At 53.4% G+C, this 20,521-nt stretch overlaps 6 protein-coding genes across 6 annotated transcripts; 3 read left to right on the top strand and 3 right to left on the bottom strand.

Annotated features, from left to right (window-relative positions):
* Positions 1–136: 136 nt before the first annotated feature.
* NEUTE1DRAFT_64832 (uncharacterized protein) lies at positions 137–2,924 on the bottom strand (the record flags this gene model as incomplete). Its single annotated transcript, XM_009853659.1, has 3 exons — positions 137–403; positions 468–2,776; positions 2,842–2,924. The coding sequence occupies 3 exons, from the start codon at positions 2,922–2,924 to the stop codon at positions 261–263; spliced, it is 2,535 nt and encodes an 844-aa protein (XP_009851961.1).
* Positions 2,925–5,004: 2,080 nt separating this feature from the next.
* On the top strand, positions 5,005–8,723 carry NEUTE1DRAFT_147047 (uncharacterized protein; the record flags this gene model as incomplete). The annotated part of the gene is made up of 2 exons (XM_009853658.1): positions 5,005–7,715; positions 7,783–8,723. 2 exons carry the CDS (start codon positions 5,005–5,007, stop codon positions 8,477–8,479), a joined length of 3,408 nt encoding a protein of 1,135 aa, XP_009851960.1.
* Positions 8,724–9,276: 553 nt separating this feature from the next.
* On the bottom strand, positions 9,277–12,704 carry NEUTE1DRAFT_147046 (uncharacterized protein; the record flags this gene model as incomplete). The annotated part of the gene is made up of 2 exons (XM_009853657.1): positions 9,277–11,625; positions 12,182–12,704. The coding sequence occupies 2 exons, from the start codon at positions 12,702–12,704 to the stop codon at positions 9,515–9,517; spliced, it is 2,634 nt and encodes an 877-aa protein (XP_009851959.1).
* A 1,943-nt stretch (positions 12,705–14,647) lies between these two features.
* On the bottom strand, positions 14,648–16,656 carry NEUTE1DRAFT_122905 (uncharacterized protein; the record flags this gene model as incomplete). Its single annotated transcript, XM_009853656.1, has 3 exons — positions 14,648–15,824; positions 15,862–16,242; positions 16,459–16,656. The coding sequence occupies 3 exons, from the start codon at positions 16,654–16,656 to the stop codon at positions 14,877–14,879; spliced, it is 1,527 nt and encodes a 508-aa protein (XP_009851958.1).
* Positions 16,657–17,495: 839 nt separating this feature from the next.
* Positions 17,496–17,852, top strand: NEUTE1DRAFT_138517 (uncharacterized protein; the record flags this gene model as incomplete). The annotated part of the gene is made up of 1 exon (XM_009853655.1): positions 17,496–17,852. One exon carries the CDS (start codon positions 17,496–17,498, stop codon positions 17,850–17,852), a length of 357 nt encoding a protein of 118 aa, XP_009851957.1.
* Positions 17,853–18,203: 351 nt separating this feature from the next.
* NEUTE1DRAFT_130338 (uncharacterized protein) lies at positions 18,204–19,770 on the top strand (the record flags this gene model as incomplete). Its single annotated transcript, XM_009853654.1, has 2 exons — positions 18,204–19,250; positions 19,323–19,770. 2 exons carry the CDS (start codon positions 18,204–18,206, stop codon positions 19,566–19,568), a joined length of 1,293 nt encoding a protein of 430 aa, XP_009851956.1.
* Positions 19,771–20,521: the final 751 nt, after the last annotated feature.

The following is a 20,521-nucleotide window of genomic DNA, read 5'->3' as shown; positions in this document are numbered from 1 at the left end:
CGGATCTGCGCCGCTGTCTTCATTAAAAGCATAATCAACGCGAAACAACAAAAAGGAATACATCAACACAAACGGGATCATTTACTCCAAAAATACACCGCCGAAACGCTTGATCATCACTGTCTAGAAATCCTCGTCCTCCTCCTCGTCTACCCCCCCCCCCCCCTCCCCCCAAGATCCGCTTTCCTTATTCATGCTACCAGCCCAACTCTATAGCTACCATAAATTCAAGAATATCCACGTGATTATAGGTAGGCCCCTTACATACCAACAACCCTCATGGCAGCATAACCAACCGTGACGGTCACCAACAGGGTCAGCAAACTGCTGGGCACACCACGGCTAATAAAGTGCTTGACTTGCAGGTATCGCTGGCCAGCTGGGTCTTCCTTCATGATAGCGGCTGTGGAAGATAATGTGATTAGCTTTGGACAAAAAGAGAAACGGGCAACAGTAACAAAACTTACTCATGTTAGGGAATCCTGAAGTAGGTAGCGCCATAGCAGCACTGCACATCAATACACCCGCCATGACCAACAAGTTCGGGTGCGGCTCGTCCAACCCCTTCCCGACATCGTACACCAGCGGCAAAATGATCAGCGCCGCAACAGTGTGGCTGATGAACGTGGCAATCACCAGAATCAAGCTCGAGAAGACAATCAGGACACCGTAGAGGCTGAAATCCTGGACATCCTCGGTGATCAGCCTGGTGACAGTGTGCAGCAGGCCAGACGAGTTAACCGCCTTGCCGAGTGCCAGTCCACCAGCTGCCAGGATAATGATGGTCCAGGGGAAGTTGTTAAAATCTTCCTTGGTGAGGATGCCGACGCCGAAGAATAAGACAATGGGAATAATGGCAATGACGCCCATATGTCCAAACTCGGCTTCGAGCTGGTGAGAGGCGCACCACAGGCCGATGGTGGCGACGGTCACAAGGGTGACGAACCACTGCACGCCCGTGAAGCGGTCCTTGACGGGGCGGATGGGCACAATGGAGGTACCCTTGCCCGGCTGGAAGGTGAGGAGCAGGAGGACCCAGATGAGAAGCAGGGAGATGACGCCGACGGGGATGACGATGAAGAACCATTCTCCCCAAGTGGGAGGGGGCTCCATCAAGCCGATAGCGACAATGTTTTGCGGGGAGGCAATGGGTGAGAGCATGCCGCCTACGTTGGAGGCGAGGGCAATGCCCATGATGACGGCTTTGGACATGTTGGAACCAGCTGGGAGATTGCGAAGCATGGGCTCGATGATGCCAAAGCAGAGGACAGGAGCGGCGACGTTGCTGATCAGCATACTGGCGAATGCGGCCACAGCCATGTTGGCAATGAGGACCGTCCTAGGTTGTGTTCCTGCCTTGCTGAGAACAAAAGTCGCTATGCGCTTGTCGATACCGCACTTGGAGAGAGCCGCTGCGAGAGTGAAGCCACCAAGCAGGAGCATAATGACAGGCGTCCACATGGCCGAGAAGACAGCATCCGTAGTCGCCTTGGCACCCAGTCTGTGATGGGGCTTGTCGGCATCGCGGAAGACTCGAAGAACAACGCAGAGGAAAGGTATGATGAGCGAGGTGACGAAAAGGGGAATGGCCTCGGTAGCCCAGAGCAAACTGACAAATACCAGCAATGCCAGGCAATTTTGCTGCTCGGGCTTCTTCATGATGGGCATGAAGAGCAGGGCGAAGAAGATGGCAAAGATGATGATGAGAGTCATCAGAGTTGAGCTGACTAGCCAAGCAGGCAATCTGAAGCGACCAAGCGGTGTTGCGATTTCCTTGGTCGGCAACACCAGCTCATCGTCGCCCTGGAGACGGTGGCTGGTTGGATCGGTATCTCGCCCTAGAAGAGTATGTCCCAGACTTGCGGCTTCAGCTCGCCGCTCCATACCGATAAGCTCTCTCCAGACCGTGTTTCGTTCCCAGACGACGTGCTCTCTAAGGTGCGATCGCAAATCACGCGTGGCCGCCGCCTCGTCACCCTGAGTAACGATGTCCATGTATGCGTGGACCATCAGGTGAATCTGTTCTTCCAAGGTCTTGGTGGTCTCTGGACGAAAGGCGTATGCGGTATCAACGAAGGTGTCCATGTACTTGGAACGCAACTGTCTGTCAATGATCTTGTCGAACTTTTTCAGGACCTTGCTAAAGCCCGTCCTGTTCAGCTGGATGTACGACTTGAGCTCGCACAGCTGGACGTAGAGGTTGATGATCCTCTTCTTGAGCATGATGCCCGAGGAGAACAAGACAGCCTGCTCGGCATAGTCGTCGTCAAAGGTAGTGCTTAACCTGCGAGACCTCGTCATTTCTGTAGAGGCTGTCATGTCGCCAATGGAGGACATCATATGTCCAGGGATAACGGTGCTAGATTTTCGCCTCCCCGGGCTCAACCGCCTCTGTTTCCCCCGTGTGTTCAGGCCGGTGTTCTCATTGTCGCTCTGGTCGCTGTTGGAACCGTCGTCAGTCGAGGCCCGGCTCGGCAGACTTTCGCTCCGGGCTCGCAAAGGTCTCTGTTGTTCGCTGCCACGGGTAGGGGGACGAAGTTGGCGCTCTTGGTCGGTGTCACCGGACTGCTCATCGAATGCGTCGATGTCGCGCAAGAGATTTTGTACCTCCTCAAACAGCTCCCTCTCCTTGACAGTATAGAAAGACAAGACCTTTTCCAGCTCGACATCCAGGGCTCGAACGAAGACGATTTCGGGGTCTTCATGTTGAATCAGCGGGCGCGACTCGCCATCGCCGCCGGATGACAGGTGGATAACCTTTTCAAGCTGGTAGATGCTAGGCAGTTATGTTAGCTGGCTGACTGAGCACGGCGGCGGAGATAAGACAGGCGGCAAGCTTACAGCTTCTTGAGGTTGCTGTATGCGATGTAATGTGTGCTCCAGTCCGGCACCGCATTGAACTGGATACTATGAGAAAACTTCATCTCGTCCTGTGCCTCAAGCCAGCGGCGCTTCCTGGCCCTCTTTTCTTCCTTGGCCGCGGCGCGATCACGGGGCGGATTGGGGTTGCGGTTGGTGTCAGCTGTGTCGTCGGCTGTGCGAGTGTGAGGCTGCCTGCTGGATTGCGGATAGGCTTGGAGCTCGAATCCGTCTTGGTCTCGTTGTGTCCTGCTTGGTTGCGCAGAGACAGAAAAGAGAATGCGGCGGGGATGATGGTCTTTTCCAATTCTTTCTCGTGTCCTCCCTCCCCTGTCCTTGGTGTTATGGTCTCCAGCAGCTGGCCTTGGTGGTGTTCCGGGTGGCACCTTGTTGTCGTTCTCGTGATGGTTTGCCGCGGGTTGGTCAGGTCTAGAGGAGGAGGGGCTTCCAGACTCGGCTGAAGAAGCTATGGTGGGCAACAATTGAAATATCTTTTTGGGAACAGGATGGAAAGGAAGGCAAGTAGGTCTGAAATCACAGACAACCTAAAGACGGTCACGGTCGCCAATAGTGTACAACCTAAGTGGTGCAATCATTGCTTGGAAATATCCAAGCTAGCGACGATGGAGGTGTTCTGTCGCTGACGAGATGGGCCATTTTTAGCCAATTATGCCCGTCGATGCTGCAGCCACTCCACTATCTTACAGCGGATCGGGTGGAGTCCTGTCAGGAAACCCAAGGGAGGTTCTACAGAATAGCCAACTTGGATGCACGATTCTCGGGCAGCAGCACCATGTATAATCTGTACGGATTTGCTTCACAACGTGCTTTTTATCGGCAGCCAGTGCCGTCGGGTGATGGGAGCCGAATCGACAAAATATGAAACGAATCGGACGAACACTACACTAGAAACAGGCCATCATGCACCAAGATCAAGAAGTTGGGCGTGTAAGGTTGTCCATCCTGTTAAGTAGATATCATTAGGTAGGTTCCTTGGAAAGATAGACTGCGTACCGTATAGACTCGACCCGGGGCATCTGTTTCTAGGTTCCCTGGAGACCAGGCATAGAGATAATCAGACATACGCAGAGTATGCCCGATTCTGTTAGTATATCTTCCAGGTTAAGGTATGCCCGCAAAAAAAAAAGAGTGACCGGAAGGAGTCATGTTGCTACCCGGAGCACCGTTGATTCGATTATTCTACACGTGTACTGCCCTGCCTTTTCCCACTGGGCCTATCTTTCCAAAGGCGCTGGAGGGGGTGGAGACATTCAACATCACCCGTCTTCCATACAATTTCTGGCGGACATGAATGTTGCAGTATGGCAGTATGCTCACAGGTTATGCCTGTTTTCCACGGAACCTGAAAACGGATGCCTCGAGTCTATACGGTAGGTAGTATAGAGTCTCATGACACTGAGCTCTAAGAGGAGTTGCCCGACACTCCATCTAAACCGGGAGGTAAGTCGGGTACCGCCAGCTCGTAACGACTCGTAACAGTACAGTACAATACAAACATGGAGGACTCCATCGCAACTCTCCGCATCTGGATGTTGATTCGAGAACCTTGACGGTCGTACTTGTTCGTGACCAGAACTTTGGGGAAATACCAAACATGAAAACACGAGTAGGTTGTCTGAACTCAATCATCACTTTGCAGTTCACTTTAACAGAAGCTGTTGCATTGGAAATGAAATAGGGGATAAAGCCAAGTGAAGGACGAGCTTTGTTGTAGTGTACGTAATTGTTGAAATCTGGATTCTTTCAAGTCTTGGTTGCAAGGAAGTTCAGGTCACGTCTACCCCTAACCCTGCTTCTCGAAAGACAGTCCCGCTATCGCACCCACCATCTCGTCCCGTGGGGTCGGGCACTGCCTGTAGAGGTACCCTACGTACCCTTGAATGCGGCGCCTGACCATCATTCAGTATCACCACTGCCCTGCCAATCGCCATGCCGTCATCCTCCACCCGGCACACCCACTCGGCTGCGATAACACCATCCATCCGAGACGAGACCGTACAAAGTGGAACATCGCCAACCTGCGCCAGCGCTGCTCGACAATTTTCTGCTCCAAAGACACAATCTAATGCCTTCATAACCGCCCTGTGACCACTGCTGCAACCAGGGAGCAGCGGGCCCGTCGCCATGCTCTCCGCATTTACGGCTCGACCCATCATCGAGCTCAAGCAGAGAGACAAGTCCAAGATCGAGTCCATCCTCGCCTACGGTGACCGTGTCCTCGTCGGCTTGAATACGGGATCCCTCAGAATATACCGTGTAAACGAACTTCCACCCGCTCCTCCTCCTCCACCACCACCGAGCCAGTCTGCCAACGGAACGTCGTCCCAACAACCGAGCGAAGCTACAACCGAGTCGACGACCCAAGACCCCAATGGACCTTCGACGACGACCCAAGAGTACCAGGCTGCCGCGCCAGGCTTTTACAATGCCCAAGCCGCGCCGAGAGGCCCCAAGCCCACCGACCTCCTCCGCGAGGTAGAAAAGTTCTCGACGCGCGCTATCGAACAACTCGCCATAATCAAGGAAGCCAACATCATAATATCGCTGTCCAACTACAACGGCGTTGCCCTCCACGACCTCCAGACCTTTGAACCTATCGAGTTCCCCACAGCCCGGACGAAAAGCGCTTCCACTTTTGCCGTCACGAGCAATATTGTCAAGGATCCCGACACTGGGATACCCGAGATTATATCGCGTCTAGCTGTTGCTGTAAAGCGCCGCTTGCTGCTGTGGTCATGGCACGAGAGCGAGCTCTCCCCCGACGTCACCGAAATAGTCCTGTCCGAGGCCATCCGGTCTCTGACATGGGCCAACGCAAACAAGGTGGTCTGCGGCATGAACGGTGGCTACCAAATAGTCGATATCACAACCGGTCAGATGGAGGATATTGTTGGTCCTGGGGCTATTGGGGCAGCAGGAGGACAAAGTCGCTTTGGCGCTACAGTCAGTATGGGATATATGGGATTGGGCAACTTTACGCCCAAACCGCTGTCGGCGAAGCTCGCCGAGGGTCAGTTATTGCTTGCCAAAGACATCAACACGTTATTCATCAATGACGCCGGGAAGGCCTTGGAGAAGCGCCAGATTCCTTGGCAAGCTGCTCCTGAGAGCATAGGATATAGCTACCCCTATATTCTTGCCTTACAATCACCGACCAAGGGCAGTCTCGAAGTACGGAATCCGGACACACTGAACCTGCTCCAGACCATCAGTCTCCCTGGTGCCGCTTCTCTGCATTTCCCACCACCCACGGTCAGCCTGGCACATGCTGGAAAGGGCTTCCACGTCCTGAGCGAAAGAGTGGTGTGGAAAATGGATGCTACGGACTATGATTCCCAGATCGACGAGCTGGTAAAAACCCAGAGGTATGACGAAGCCATTAGCATCTTGGCTATGTTGGAGGACGCTCTTCTCAAGAACAAGACTGAGACCATGCGCGAAGTCAAAATGCTCAAGGCCGAACTGCTCTTCCGTCAAAGGAAATTTCGCGAGTCTATGGACCTGTTCAATGAAGACGAGGTCCATGCTCCGCCTGAGAGAGTATTAAGACTCTTTCCCAAGATCATTGTGGGAGAGCTGGGCGTTGATGAGAAGAAGCCTGAAGAGCCGCAGGAAGAGTCGGACCACGAAGCGCCCCCTAACGGTAAAGCAAATGGAGATCATGCACCCAAGGAGGATGAGCCGCATTCTGAGGTATCGTCGCCACAGAAAGGAGGCGGGTTTGCCAAGTACCTCATGGGTCACGGTCGCAAGAAGTTTGATCCCGAAACCTCATCCATAGTCTCTTCCAGAAGAGCCCCAGTCGATGATGATGCGGCCAGCATCAAGGGCAAGACGGCCGAGGAACAACGCGCCCAAGACGAAAAGGATCTCATGACAGCCGTCTCGGAGCTGAACAGCTACCTGGCCGGAGCCAGAGCGAGACTTCAGAGAGTCATTGATCCAGTGACCGGAAAGTTGAAGCCGCGCAAGTCAGCAAACGGGGTCACAGAGGAGGCGTTCAATACACTCCTAATGTCTCACAAGGATGAGGATGACGAACAGCTTGAGAAGGATCTACAGGAGACTTTCAGAGTTGTCGACACCACTCTGTTCCGCGCCTTCATGTACTCCCGTCCCACATTGGCCAGCTCCCTTTTCAGAATCCCCAACTTTTGCGACCCACAGGTTGTTAACGAGAGGCTTGTAGAGCACAACCGGTTCAACGAGCTAGTTGACTTCTTCTACGGCAAGAAGCTTCATCGCCAGGCTCTAGATCTGCTTCGCAAGTTTGGCTCGCCAGACGAGCCTGATGAGGCGGCGCCTACGTTGCACGGTCCCCAAAGGACGGTCCTGTATCTTCAAGGCCTCCCGCCTGAGATGATCGACGTCATTCTCGAATTCTCAGAGTGGACTTTGAGGAAAGACCCCAAGCTGGGAATGGAGGTTTTCCTCGCCGACTCGGAGAATGCCGAGACTCTCCCGAGAGCCCGGGTCCTCCACTTCTTGGGCGGCATCGACACAGCCTTGGAGATCCAATACCTGGAGCATATCATTTCGGAGCTGAACGACATGACTCCCGAGTTTCACAACCGCCTTGTCGAGTTGTTTATCAGACAGCTCAGGGAGGAGAAAAAACAAGGGAAGGAGGAAGAGTGGGACTCTCTCATGGAGCGATTGGTACAGTTCTTGAAGGACAGTCGGCAGTACAGCCTCGGAAGAGCGTTCAGTCTCATTCCCCGAGACGACCCACGCTTCTATGAAGCGCGAGCTGTTGTCCTTAGTAACATGGGTCAACACAAACAAGCCCTAGAAATTTACGTCTTCCAAATGAAAGACTACAAAAAAGCAGAAGAGTAAGCTCCCTTGGGTTCTTTTTCCCCAATCCATCCCATGCATACTAACCAATCCGTTCTTATCCAGATACTGCAACCGCATCCACAAATCCTCCGAACACCCTCAACCCACCTCCCCCTCCCACCCCCCGGGCACCACCACCATTACCTCGCCCTCCTCCACCGAAGACCCTTCTCAAGACGAAGCCCACCCCTCCATCTACCATACCCTGCTCTCCCTCTACCTGACCCCTCCCTCCCCTCACAAACCCAACCTGCCACCCGCCCTCGACCTCCTCTCGAAGCACGGCTCTCGCCTGCCCGCCACCTCCACCCTCTCTTTGATCCCTGACGACCTGCCCGTTTCCGAGCTCGAGTCCTACTTCCGCGGCCGCATGCGCAACGCGAATAGTATCGTTAACGAGACCCTCGTCGTTGCAGGCCTGAGGAAGACCGGGTTAGTTACCAGCCAAGCTCTTCTCTTGTTGGGCGATGGGTTACCGAAGGGAGCGGTTCTGCCGGGTGGTGGAAGCAGAGTGGGAGGAAGAAATAGACGGGTGGTGATTGGGGAGGAGAGAGTTTGTGGAGTTTGTCATAAACGGTTGGGTGGGAGCGTCGTGGCGGTTTTGCCAGGAGGGGAAGATGCGGTTGTTCATTATGGGTGCTTGGGGAGGAGTCAGCAGGGGAAGGGTATGGGGATTGGTGAATTGGCGAGCCCCGGGCAGACGGGGAGTGTGAAGAGTGGTGCGAGTGGGACGCAATATGGCGCTTGGGGGAGGGGGTAGGTGGTGGTGGTAGTGGTGGTTTGGGATAGGAGGTTCAAGGCCTTGTTATGAATATAAATACCGGTATGAATGATGAATGTTTAGGTTATTATGAAATGAAAGGGAATGGAATTGGTTCTGGCATGATGATATATCTTTAGGTGGTGTAGCATCTAGCGGCGGTTGGTTTCTTTTCTCTCTATCGTGTTTTATGCTTATATGTGCATCGCAGGATTACTCAATCAGAAGATACTATGTACCATCCACCAAAAATGCATAGTGATGAGTTTATTCGCTACCTACTACCTTTCTCTCGTTTCCGTTTTCATGATGTTTAGTCCCCTGTTCATCGAGATTTCACGTTCAAAGAAGCTGACATATCACCAACAACACTGCAATTACGTAGCTGGGTCGCCAGCGTATCTGTCTCTGGGCTTTCTGCGACTTGAGGGAGGAAAAGAACAAGACTTTAGCCACGACTTTTCTTATCAACCGCCTCCCCCTGCCGAGGCCTGACCTACCTACCTCTAGTAAACGATTGTGTCCAGACAGGTCGGTACCTCTAGCCGCATCGAAATGAAGACGAAATGGTTGATGGATCGGGTGGTAAAGTAATCATAGGCTTCATTAGCAGTTTGAGAGACTAACTAGGTCCGCCAACCCACGAGTAGTCGGAACTAGTCATCAAGCAGGTTATTAAATCCTTCACCCTGACTATGCCCATTATTATCCCCTCCCTCCCTCCCTGTTCTCTCTCCATGCTCGCCCAGCTTCGTGGTTCCATCCAAGAAAAAAAAAAAAAATTCAATTAATAAAAGACCTTGGGTATCAGTTTAAGCTTGCTTTTCCGATTGCCCTTTCTTTCAAACTTCCAAACATTCCATTCCCATTACCCCATGTCATGACATGTCATAAACACACACACGCACACACCATTCATTTCCAAAGAAAACGTTGACGTGCCATCTTCACCTTGGTCAATGCTCTCATCTCTCTTGTGGTATAAACTCTTTCCCATCTCGGCCATTTCCATTCACATCCACCCTCATTCTCCTTTTAAGAAAGAGGATTGCCATTAGCCTGGTGTCCCTGACCCCCACCATGCCCCAACGAAAACACCTTTTGCAAACTCCTCCTTATCCCGCCCTTCCCTCCTCCTCCTCCTCCAAGATTCTCATCACTCTGACTCCCCGACCTCTCCCGGTCCCTATCCTCCGCCGTCGGCACCCTCGTCAAATGATTCACCACCCCGCCCACCAACGCCACAATACTGGATCTTCTCCCCGCACCCGGCGCCCCCCCTTGCGCCGTAGCATCGCTCTTCCGCCTCTGCTTCTCCGCCGCCCTCTCCATCCTCTCTTGCTTCTCCCTCTCCTCCCTCTGTTCCCTCGCTTCCCTCGCCTTCTGCCCCCTCTCCTCCCTCTGCAACCTAGCCGCCTCCCGAGCTCGTTCGCGGACCTCACTCGCCTCCCGAGCCGCCTTTTCCCTCGCCTCCTTCTGCTGCTGCATCTGTTTCTGGAGAGCCACCTTCCGCTGCCTCTGCGCGGCAATCTCGGCAGCGCTCATCGGTTTCGGCACCAGCATGGGCGGAACGGCAACGTTGGTGTACTGCGATCGGGGCGGCCACTCGCCGTCGCGCTTCCAACCTACTACGCAGGCGCGCAGCACGTCGGCCAGGTTGACGGGGCAGGAGGGTTGCATGTTGTTGACAATGATTTTGTCGTAGAGGGAGGGATAGATGGAGGGCGTGACGGAGGCGCGCATGGGGTTTTGCGGCGGGAGGAGGGGAGGAGGGAGTGGAAGGAGGGTTTGCACTGGGTAGGCAGGCTGAGTATCGGGTTTAGATGGTGAGGTGGGGGAAGTGGAGGGGACGGTGCTGTTGTCTGTTGCTGTTCCTGCTCCTCTGGCTGAGGTGTCGGATACGGCGTCGCTTTGGGCGCTTTGCTGGGAGTTGCGCGTGGTCGTGGGGGACAAAGGGGCGGAGAGGTTTGTTGTTGCTGCTGCTGGTGGTGGTGGTGAGCTGGCTGGGTGCGCCACGGCGGCAGCGCTAGTCGACTCGGACGAGCGATGATGGCGCCAGAAGGAGAGACGGCGGGTCGTCGTCGACATCGTTGTCGTGGGCGACGCGGGACACATCGGCTTGGGCTTGACGCGGAATGTCTTGGCGCCTGTCCAGGCATCGCGGCGAGCTTCGAAGCAGGCCAACCCGGGATTCCACGAGGCTTCCTTTCTCACTGCCCGCCTCCTCTTGGCCCGCTTTGCTTCCAGGGAGCTTTTGACGGCGGTTCCGACTGCGTCGGGGCTGTCGAAGCGGAAAGGAGAGGAGGTGCTGGGAACTGGCGGCTCGTCGTTGTCTGAGAGATCTGAGGTCCATTCCGCCCGGGGACGGTAGTGAACGAGATCTTCTGATATCGTGCTGTAAACGGACTCGGCATCAGATTCCGAATCTGCCTCCTCTCCTGGATCCCGAGGCGCATCATCATCAAAGGTCTGAGCTACGGCACCGTCTGCTATCCTGGGTGGTCCATGCTCCTTGGGCGCGATGGTGTTGTCTAATGGAGGTTGAGCGATATCGCTCTTCTCTTGCTGCTGCTTCTCATTGGAGGTTGTTGCTGCTTCGGTTGGACGTGATTGCGTCACAGGTACCCATTCGAAGTCCCAGTCATTTCGAATCTTCTCAAGAAGGTATTTCCTAACAGCTTCCTTCTGCTTCGCCTTGTCTTTGCTCACAAGGTCGGCATCAAGGTCGGGTGGTAGGACAACCGGCTGATGGTGAGGAAACGAGTGCCTGAGCTTATTTAGGGGCGACCTGGGTGACTTGTACAGGTCGGCGAAAATCATGGTAGACGGTGGTTGAGGGTTAGATTGGGTGGATGAATCGTGATCGCCACCGTCAGGACCGTTGGGGAGCTCCGACGTCAAGGGGGACGACCTTATATAAGTCGACGGCGACGCGGGGGGCCGCGAGCCAGGTTGAGCACGCGGGCAGCAACTGGGGTGGTGATTGCGGTTAGACTCGCTAGTCTGTACCGGATGGTCGTCACTGGGGTCACCGGGGTCCTTTGGATAGTGGCCAGGGTGGTCGATAGGGTGGTCTACAGAATGGTCTGGCTGATGCGGGGCCGGCTTGGCTCGAAGTGGTATGATGTCCTGCTGCTCGTCTGGGGCTGGAAGATCCGGAGTACGACCACGCGTTAGCGATCAGCGCATTGCCTTTTTTTTTCTCCTCGTCTTTTTGACAACGTGGGACTCCGGAGAAAACAAGGTTTTTAAGTATGTAATGAATGCCGAATGAGGTCCGTGAAAAGTTGGGGAAGCTAGACAAACAAGATTCCGGATCCCTGTTGAAGACGGGTGGCATAGGATACGAGAGATATAGACAGACAGGAGAGGAGGAACAGGAAATGTTAAATGAGAGTTGTCCAACAAAGAAGAAGATATGCCAAGATTAGGTAGGTAGATCTGGTGTATTATAAGATCAAATTGAAGGACAAGAAAAAAAGAAAGTGAAAAAAAAACGGGCAGTGCCGCCTTGGAAATGGCTGACGATGAGTGGACGATGACTGACTGGTCCTTGACTAACAGTGGCGGCCAAGTCTACAGTGTACATTCAAAGACATGCAGACAGGCTAGAGTCCAGACCTGACGAAGCTAAATAAAACGACATGTGCGGTTCCCATCAGGGTGTTAACAGGTGATGAAGAGATAAAAATGGTAACTCACTCTTGTCGGTGCCAGTGTTGGGAACTGAACTGCTCTTGAGAGTGTCTGCTTGCTCTTCCGTGGAGGTTGATGTTTTTAAGCTGTTGCTGGCAAAAATGGTGGTGTTCAACCCATGTTCATTTTCCTGCTGCTTCTTCTGCTGATGTTGTTGCTGTGACGGAGACGAGGAGGAAGAAATGCCAGATGCGCCAGCTTGGTCCCAGGAAATGCCAGTGACGGGGACGTTACCAATCTGGTCATCGTGAATGCCAGAGGCAGAGGCAGAGCCAGTGACACGCCCGGCAACCTGAACACCATATTCAGTCCCATGTCCAACAGGCCCGGGCCTAGGCACGGACTCGGTCGTGGTAGGGGTGTTGGTGGTGACAGTATCGGTGGTGACCGTGGTGGTGGTAATGGTGGTGTTGTTGTGCTCTGACCCCGACATGCCAGCCACAGCCGGAGAGGGTGAGTGGCCAGGAATGATCGGCGCTTTATTGATCATGTCTGGCACATCTGAGATCACCGTCTCGTCGTTATGCATCCTGTTCTGCTTGAGGTGAGGTGCCGGGTTGCTCTTCCGTACTTTTAGCTTGGCAGCCGTTATTTTTGTGTATATTCCTCTCTTGAAAACCTCAGTGTGATGTAGGAGCGGACCTCAACTATATGTATGAAGGTTATGGGGAGCCTCTTTTGTCCTTTAGACTCGATGGACGACGGTCTGCACAACAGCCTTGTGAGATTCGTACAGTATGCGCCAAGCTGTATCCTGCGCTGCAGGGTATGTGCTGTTGTGCTTTTGCGACGATGCCAAAAAAGAACTAAATATAAAATAAAAAACACCAACAAGTGGAAGAGTCGAAGACGGTGATGGAATAGGATCTGGTCGATGCCAGTTGTCAGTTCCTGCTACCCCTCAGTTCCCGTTTCGAGGCTGTCAGTCTGTCTCGGGAGCGAGTGCTGGGGCTGCCGAATGCAAGTCGGATTCCTGTGCCTGATCCGGGCTTTCGGTTCGTATTTTTTTTCGGTCGCCTTGTCGCAAAGAAAACAAAAAGTCTGCGCAATTCAAATTTCGCGATCAATCCATGCACCACCCGCACGCAGTATGTGGTGGACGGTTAGGTTGCCAAGAAAAAAGCAAGATGCTTGGCCCACGTTGGGTGGGGTCTTTTCTCTTCATCTTGGCTCTTTTCCCCGCTAATCAATGGGGCATCGCTGTACACTACTGAAATGTATCACCGCTTGGGTACAGTACACTACACTACCGTAACCTGGAAATCATCCATCAGCACAATAGTCCGGGTAGTACATTCAGCTCGCAATACCCTCACTTTGAGCTGCTGGATTCTAGTGTACCGTAGGATGTTCGTGTGAATCACCCTACCTAGATAATGAACCCCTCTCTTTACTATGTAGGTACCGAGGTAGCATGAGGACACGGCACCTGGACGGCAGCCCCCCGAGTCATTGTCATTGATGACTGACCGTTCCCCATCGTCACAATGGAATCTCGGTCGTTACGGGATCTGGCACCACAAGTGCGCAAGTGCAACATTTGGGACAGTCTTCTGGGCTTGTCGTGTGACGTGAGGGTTTGGCCATACGTGTAGCTATCACCATAAGTGCGATTCCCATCTATACCCAGACCCCAAAGAAAAGAGTCTCACCTTGCCATCGGTCTCGTTCCTGTTTCTCGTTTGTGCACTCCCCTTTGTATTGATTCGTTCACAATCCGAACTGTTCGCTTCACCCGCTGCACGGAGATATCTCCATTCGCACTGTTCAATCAATGGTTTGGCGTAAGAGCAGTCTGCAGAATTGCATTTGCGCAAATGCGGTGAGGTACTGTATGCAGTGTAACACTGGCAGCTGGCACTCTGAGTTGACAAATCTGGGGAACAGGTTGACGAGGAATGTGTGCAGTGAGAATTGACAAATTATTCTGTTTTTGTAATAAAGTTGCGAAAGGGAACCTTGGATACTAAGACAAAAAAGAAAGGTGGCAAGAGTCGCCATGATTGGGCACCTATCATCGACTCCAAGATTCCTGAGGATGCTTGCTCTCAGGTCATATCTGCATCTGAATGGCACTATGTAACTACTCGACTTCTGCAACCTCAATCTACGACAACCATAGTTTTCATGTCACGCCGTCGTCACTATCGGGAAAGAAATGCCATGCTTCCATTCGACGGACAAAAACCCGAACAATTAGACTTGTCCGTCAAGGAGAAGAAGCTGCCGATGTTACGGGTATGTAAATGGCCTGTGACCGACTTTTTGGTAACTTTTGGACCTTTTATAGCAAGTGCCCTCGCCGACTTTCACAGCCACTTCTTGTAAGAATGTGGTGTAACTTGTGGTTGCTGACAAAGTAACGTCAAGATCATTTGGGCTTTTTTCCCATTGAAATTGCGGGTGTTATTCCGGCAGCCCATTTCCAAGTTTTGGGATCGGAGGCGAACGTCGAAATGTGGTTCGACTTGTAAGAGAACAACAATTATGTCATTAACCGCTGGCTAATACTTACTTCTACCGATTACACCTTGGCGTTTTGCTTGCTTTGAATCTTCAAAGCATCATGTGTGAATAATCCCATGCTTTTGCTCCATATCCAACTTGACGGGAGGAAAGCATCATTAATTTACTCCGCCCCTTCTTTCTTCCCATCACGTCGAGCATTCCGCGCATCTGCCACTTGCTGCCTCATGCGTTCCTACCGCCCCGAGGCACCAGGAGCAGGCGTAGCAAATGTCCTCGTGGTGAGCAACACGCCCTTGACCCGTCTGATATTCTCTTTGGCCTTTTTGATCTCATCGTTGGGCTCGCTCCGATTGGTATACCCGTACAACGAAAAGCCTCCAGTGAAGTCGTAGTGCTGCAGCGCCAACTGCTCCAGCTCGCCGTGGAATACGTCCACCGTTGTCCTGAGCTCGTCGTAGTCCTCGCACTGCGACGTCAGCCCTTCGTTGATCTCCTTGACCGACGTCACCAGCTCCGCCAGCCGCCTCTGCTGCTTCTGCGTGTGGTTCATGTGCCGCTCGGAAATGGCCGACGCCGCGCGCGACTGGGCCCGCGAGTGCGCCTCGTAGATCTCCGACAGAGACCGAGCCGACATGGCCGTGCCCGGGCGCGAAGGAAGCGACATGGCCCGCACCGACGGCGTGGGCGGCGGCGACGTCTGGATGCCAACGTCCCGGTGGAACATCTCGGTCGGGTCCTCGTACGTGCTCATGTTGTCGTCGTCATCGTCGTCGTAAGCGTCCTTGTAGCGGCCGGCGCGGCCGTCTGACGCCTTGTAGCCCGGAGGCAGCTCCGACACGGTTTGCTCGAGCTTCTCGACCAGCCGGTCCAGGTTGTCCTTGACGTTGTCGTGGAAGTCGACGCGGGCCTCGGTGAGTTGGTTAAGCATGGGCTCGACAACGTACTTGTTGGCGCCGTAGACGAGGGCGGCGATACCGCTGAAGGCGTAGGCCGTGTTAAGGACGCCGTTCATGGTTATTAGCGGTGGCGCCCGGTGCGTCTCGGCCATAAACTCGGGGTAGGTGATGATGGGCACATGTTGTTCTTTTGTCTTGGGGAGGGTGGTTGTGGTTGTTATCGCAGCAGCCACCTTTGACGAAGCCGTTGATGACGATTCGTTGGTGACGGGGATTTCTCTCATCTGTAGATGTCCATGTTAGCAGCTTGTCTTTGGGAACACTGAGATACAAGAAATGACTTGCATCTGATTGCGCCCGAATCCAATCCTCCTTCAGCAGTTCGTCGATGTCACTCTGGGAGATGCCCTTGCTCCTCAAAAAGGCGGCCTTGCGCTCTGTCGTCTCCTTTTGCACCTGCGCATCCTGGAGGAATATCCTGGCTTGTTCGAGGGAGACTGAGACTTTTGGCGCTTCTGAAGAGGTTTGGGCTGCGGGCTGGGATTTTGAGGATGTCGATGTTGACGGGGCCTGAGCCTGCGTCTGAGGTTGAGATGTGTTGTTGTTGTTGTTGTTGTTGTTGTCGGCTGTCGCTTTCTCCCACGCCAGGGTGTCGGCGCCCTTGTGTTCTTCGGAGTCGCCCATGGCGGTGGAGTTGAATGACTGAATTCAGTTCTTGTAACTGTCTGTACGATGGGTATGATGCTGCTCCAGGTGATCTGAACGGTTCGGCGAGGAGTCGAGGATGGTGATGGATGGATGAATTTGAATGGACGGATTGTATGGGTGAATTCGCGATGCCGTTGATGGCTGGCGGCTGGGAATTAACCTAACTTTGGTCTTTCAGCGCCTCCAGCCGTGGTTGTCGTCTCCTGTTACCGAGGCATGGGTGTCGCTATCTGGTGCTGTTGGTCTGAGCTTTTTCAGCTGGGTTCCAGCGGTAGGCTCAGGGGTTGAATGCGCAGAGACCCACTTTACCCACCCCCCGGCAAAGGCCGAGCCCACTGACCGGGCATCCACTGGACCTCCTGCGGCCAGGCGGGACCGACGGGGACTGTGGGTGGAGACAGTCAACATCACGGTCGCGACTTCGACTTGTCGACGTGAAGTCAGAAGCTGGATAATTCGATATTGAAACATTACGGTATTCTTTCCATTCTTTCCCCATACTTCATATCGACCTCTCTCCTTGATCCCTGATATCTACTTCCCATTGAGTCTTCTGAAGCTCAGCGATTCTGCAATCCTTTCCGACGTGCCATCCTCGCGAGACGCCCTCGATCCGGCTTTACGACTCAGCGCCAACCATAGAGCCCAGACCCGCCTCTACCATCACAGCAGGTATAGAGGTAGCGTTGCTAGATATCAAGATAGGATAGGCAACAACGACATTGCTGTCCTGTCTGCGGAACGTCACCATTCTCAACAGAGAATCGCCACCCTCATCGCCAACATTTGATCTCGGAAAGTAGTCAGCAGGGCCAACAGTTCGCAGGTCTTTTTTACGCCCATCCGACTTGATTATAGCTGTAGCTCGACTGCCTATTTTGAATCTCATCATCGTAAGTGCAGTGAATCGTTCATACACGCGACATGTCGCTTCTGATGTTGGTCTCTTTCGTATCGATCATGGGGTTGGAAGCCGAGTCGAGAAAGAGCCGAGGACGAGAATGAGGATGAAAACAATACCATCGTGACTGGAAGGCATGGTCAGCACGGCAGTCAAAATTGGGGAAATATGGGGGAGGGTGCTTTACCGCAAAGGGAGGATCCAAGAAACAATCGAGATGTCGCAAACGACACAATAAAGACTGTGGTTCCAACAAGGTTTCCCGACCTATTTCCATCCAACGAGACGAGACGCTGGAGTTATCCTTGTGAAACCGACAGTCTGGTTCTGGCCCAATGTCAAGGCAATGCCGATGCGCCTTGTCCGCAAAACGGCAAAGGCTGGAAGCCAAGAGGAAGCAAAGAAGAAGCGAGGCGACGTCAATATCCGTCTCTTAGACGTGCTTGCTGCACAGTTATGTTGCATGACAAGGCTTATCGACCCAAACGACAACGGCGGCGTCATCCAACCACAACAACAACCACCTACAAAGCGGAGAGAGGGGCCCATGGACAGACGGGACCTCACTTCACCCCACGCAAGCAACAACCAACAGCACTTCCTAAAAGACACAAACACCAAACTGCCAGCTTCCATATCCCACCTCCTTCGCCAGCCAAAGAGTCTTCCCAACTTCGGCTTCTATCAAATCAGCAAATCATAGCGACACACCACCATCAAAGAACATAGCCCGTTCATAATCAGGGTCTTGGTCATTCAAGGCGCCCCCCTTCCGTGTGCCCAAAGGAACCAACGCCGGGTTCAACAAGGCATTGCCACCCAAATTCCCGGCTCGTCGAACTTCACCTGGACCAGTTCAGACAGACACATGACAAACCTCGCTGCCACATTGCCCAGGATCACCAGAGCCAGTCATTAGCCACATCGCCTCATCTCGCCTCGACCCATCTCATTTGCTCGTGTCTCTCGGTTTCAGACGATACTCCTTTCTATAACACCATCCTTTTCCAAAACTCTACTACACAAGATAGACCATACCTCTACACCAGCATTCATGTCTTCACGTCCGCGCCGCTCAGCGGCCCAGCGCGCCAACGCTTTGATTACTGATCTGATCCATTCCGACAGAGTAACCCCCGAGCGCACCATGTCATCATCCCGGTCAACCACTGCGCGCCGCCCACCCTCGTCTCCAGCTAGTAGCCGGAGTGACGCCAACGGCCATAACATGTTGACTGTCAAGGTACCCTCCAACAAGCTACGAGAGGCCACGAGCGGCAACTCCAGCTCCGGCATTGCGGCTAGTAGGCGTAACAGGCCAGGAGCCAAGAAGAGCTACGTTGTTGAGAGCAGCGAGGACGAGGACGACGAGATGGAGGAGGAAGAGGAGGAGGACGACGAGGAAGTAGAAGAGGCGGACGAGATTGAAGTTAGTAACAACGCGCCCGTTTTGGACGACGACGAGGAGGAGGAGGAGGAAGAGGAGGAGGAGGAGGAAGAAGAGGATGATGAAGACGAAGATGTGGACGTTGATGAAGATGGCGATGTCGACATGGACGACGCACCTGCTCGACCCACCATCACGGTTTCCAAGGTTCAAGCAACGACATCACCCAATAAAGCGAAAGCAACAGCAAAGGTGCCTTCTAGCTCCCCAACGACGATTAAGGCTGCTCCCAAGACAAATTACTACGATGACGATGACGACGACGAACTCAGCGAGCTTGAAAGCGAGCCCGAGGATCCAGAACTGGAGGACATGGCTGCGGCCGAGGACGATGCGGAGGAAGCCGAGGAGGAAGAGGACGAAGACATGGATGCCGATGGCGACGAGATTGAGGTCGCCGAGGATGACGCTGAAGCAGAGGAAGTTGAGCTGGATAGCGATGAGGAGGGCGGTAGTCGTGGCGGCACGCCGGATATCTCCAAGATGACGGCTCGTCAGCGAGCCAAGGTTGGCGTTGCGTCTCACGAGTACATGAAGCTCTCGGACGAAGTTCAAGCCAAGAAGGTTTTTACAGCTGAGGAGCTGTCAATGAGAAGGGCCGAGATGGCTCGCCGTAGGAGGAACCTCAGCGAGAAGCGCAACGAGGAGGTGAAGGTACGCAACTTCTTGTTTTTCCCCTCATAGATGTGAACTGCACAGCTACTTACCACTCACCGCGCGAAACAGATGGAAACGATCAACAAGCTTCTGAAGAAACAGGCGCCCAAGACCAACCGTAAAGCCGCCCTTCTGAACGGCGACGAGACTCCGGCAGGCGATGCCGAGCCGCCCAAGGCCGACCCCACCTTTGTCCGCTGGATCAACAACAAGTCCGGAAGCAGGATTGCCGTGCCTGAAGACATGCTGGCTGGTCCTGTCGGTCAGGTGTTTACTGGGGGAGTGAAGAGGAAGATGGTCGAGGAGGTTATCTGAAATTATGTTTGGTGTTGTTAGAGTATAGTTTTGGGATTGTATCCGTATGATCAGAGGAATAATCAGGCGCTCGGTTTTATTCATCGGGAAAATGGCAGGGAGAATGATCACATTGGAAGTCGGCGAAAAAAGACATTAGGATACATACCTCTCGGTCAAGGACCGCAGTTATAGGTTGCAGAATCAACTATGGCATTTCTCTCATCGGTCGCTGCTTCCGGCTTGACTGTCTACGCAGACTTGTAAGAGTAATCTACTCGTCAAGACCAGAAGCGCCCGTTACTTGCCCAAGGCTAGCCTCATGGACATTGCAGCCTGACTGGTATTGATTCCCTAGCCTTACAGAACCCGGAAGGCTTTACCACTCCGAATCACCACGAAAACGTCGACCCAAACCACCAAACAACCGTCGCTGTTCTCACCATTCAGTACCGGACCGCTCAGCAACATTACTGCTCATTCCTCCCATTCATTTGTGCACACCAGGATACGATCGTATTACCGAATCCTTTGGTTTCAAGTACCGCTCACTTCAACACCTTTCTCAAGCAACGGGCAATGGCCTCTTGGAGCCGAGACTACAGCACTTTCAAGTCGAGGCATGAGGTCAAGATGGTGATCCAACACTTGGGATACCGTCAACCTATCTACGGGCCCAAACTTCTTGATGTCTGCCCCGCCCTACCTGTATTTTTCCCACACCATCGCGCCCCTTTTGAGCAGTCTCAAGCTGGGAATGGCCTCATCGAACCCGCTGACTGTTTGGCTGCAATCAGCGGTCATGGCTGGAGTGTGGCTGGAGTGTGGCTTGTGTCTCAACAACGACTTAACCTACCGACGACAATCGAACTGGCTGCCTGCCGAGTCCCTACAAGAAATTTGATCATTCAGGCACAAGCAATATGCAACAAGGACACTCGACTTTCACTCTTCTATTTAACTTCCCCCGACTC

The sequence above is a fragment of the Neurospora tetrasperma genome, assembly GCF_000213175.1.
Source record: "Neurospora tetrasperma FGSC 2508 unplaced genomic scaffold NEUTE1scaffold_4, whole genome shotgun sequence".
NCBI lineage: Eukaryota > Fungi > Ascomycota > Sordariomycetes > Sordariales > Sordariaceae > Neurospora > Neurospora tetrasperma.
Note: the sequence above shows the minus strand (reverse complement) of the source record. Positions and strands in the feature narration are given on the sequence as shown.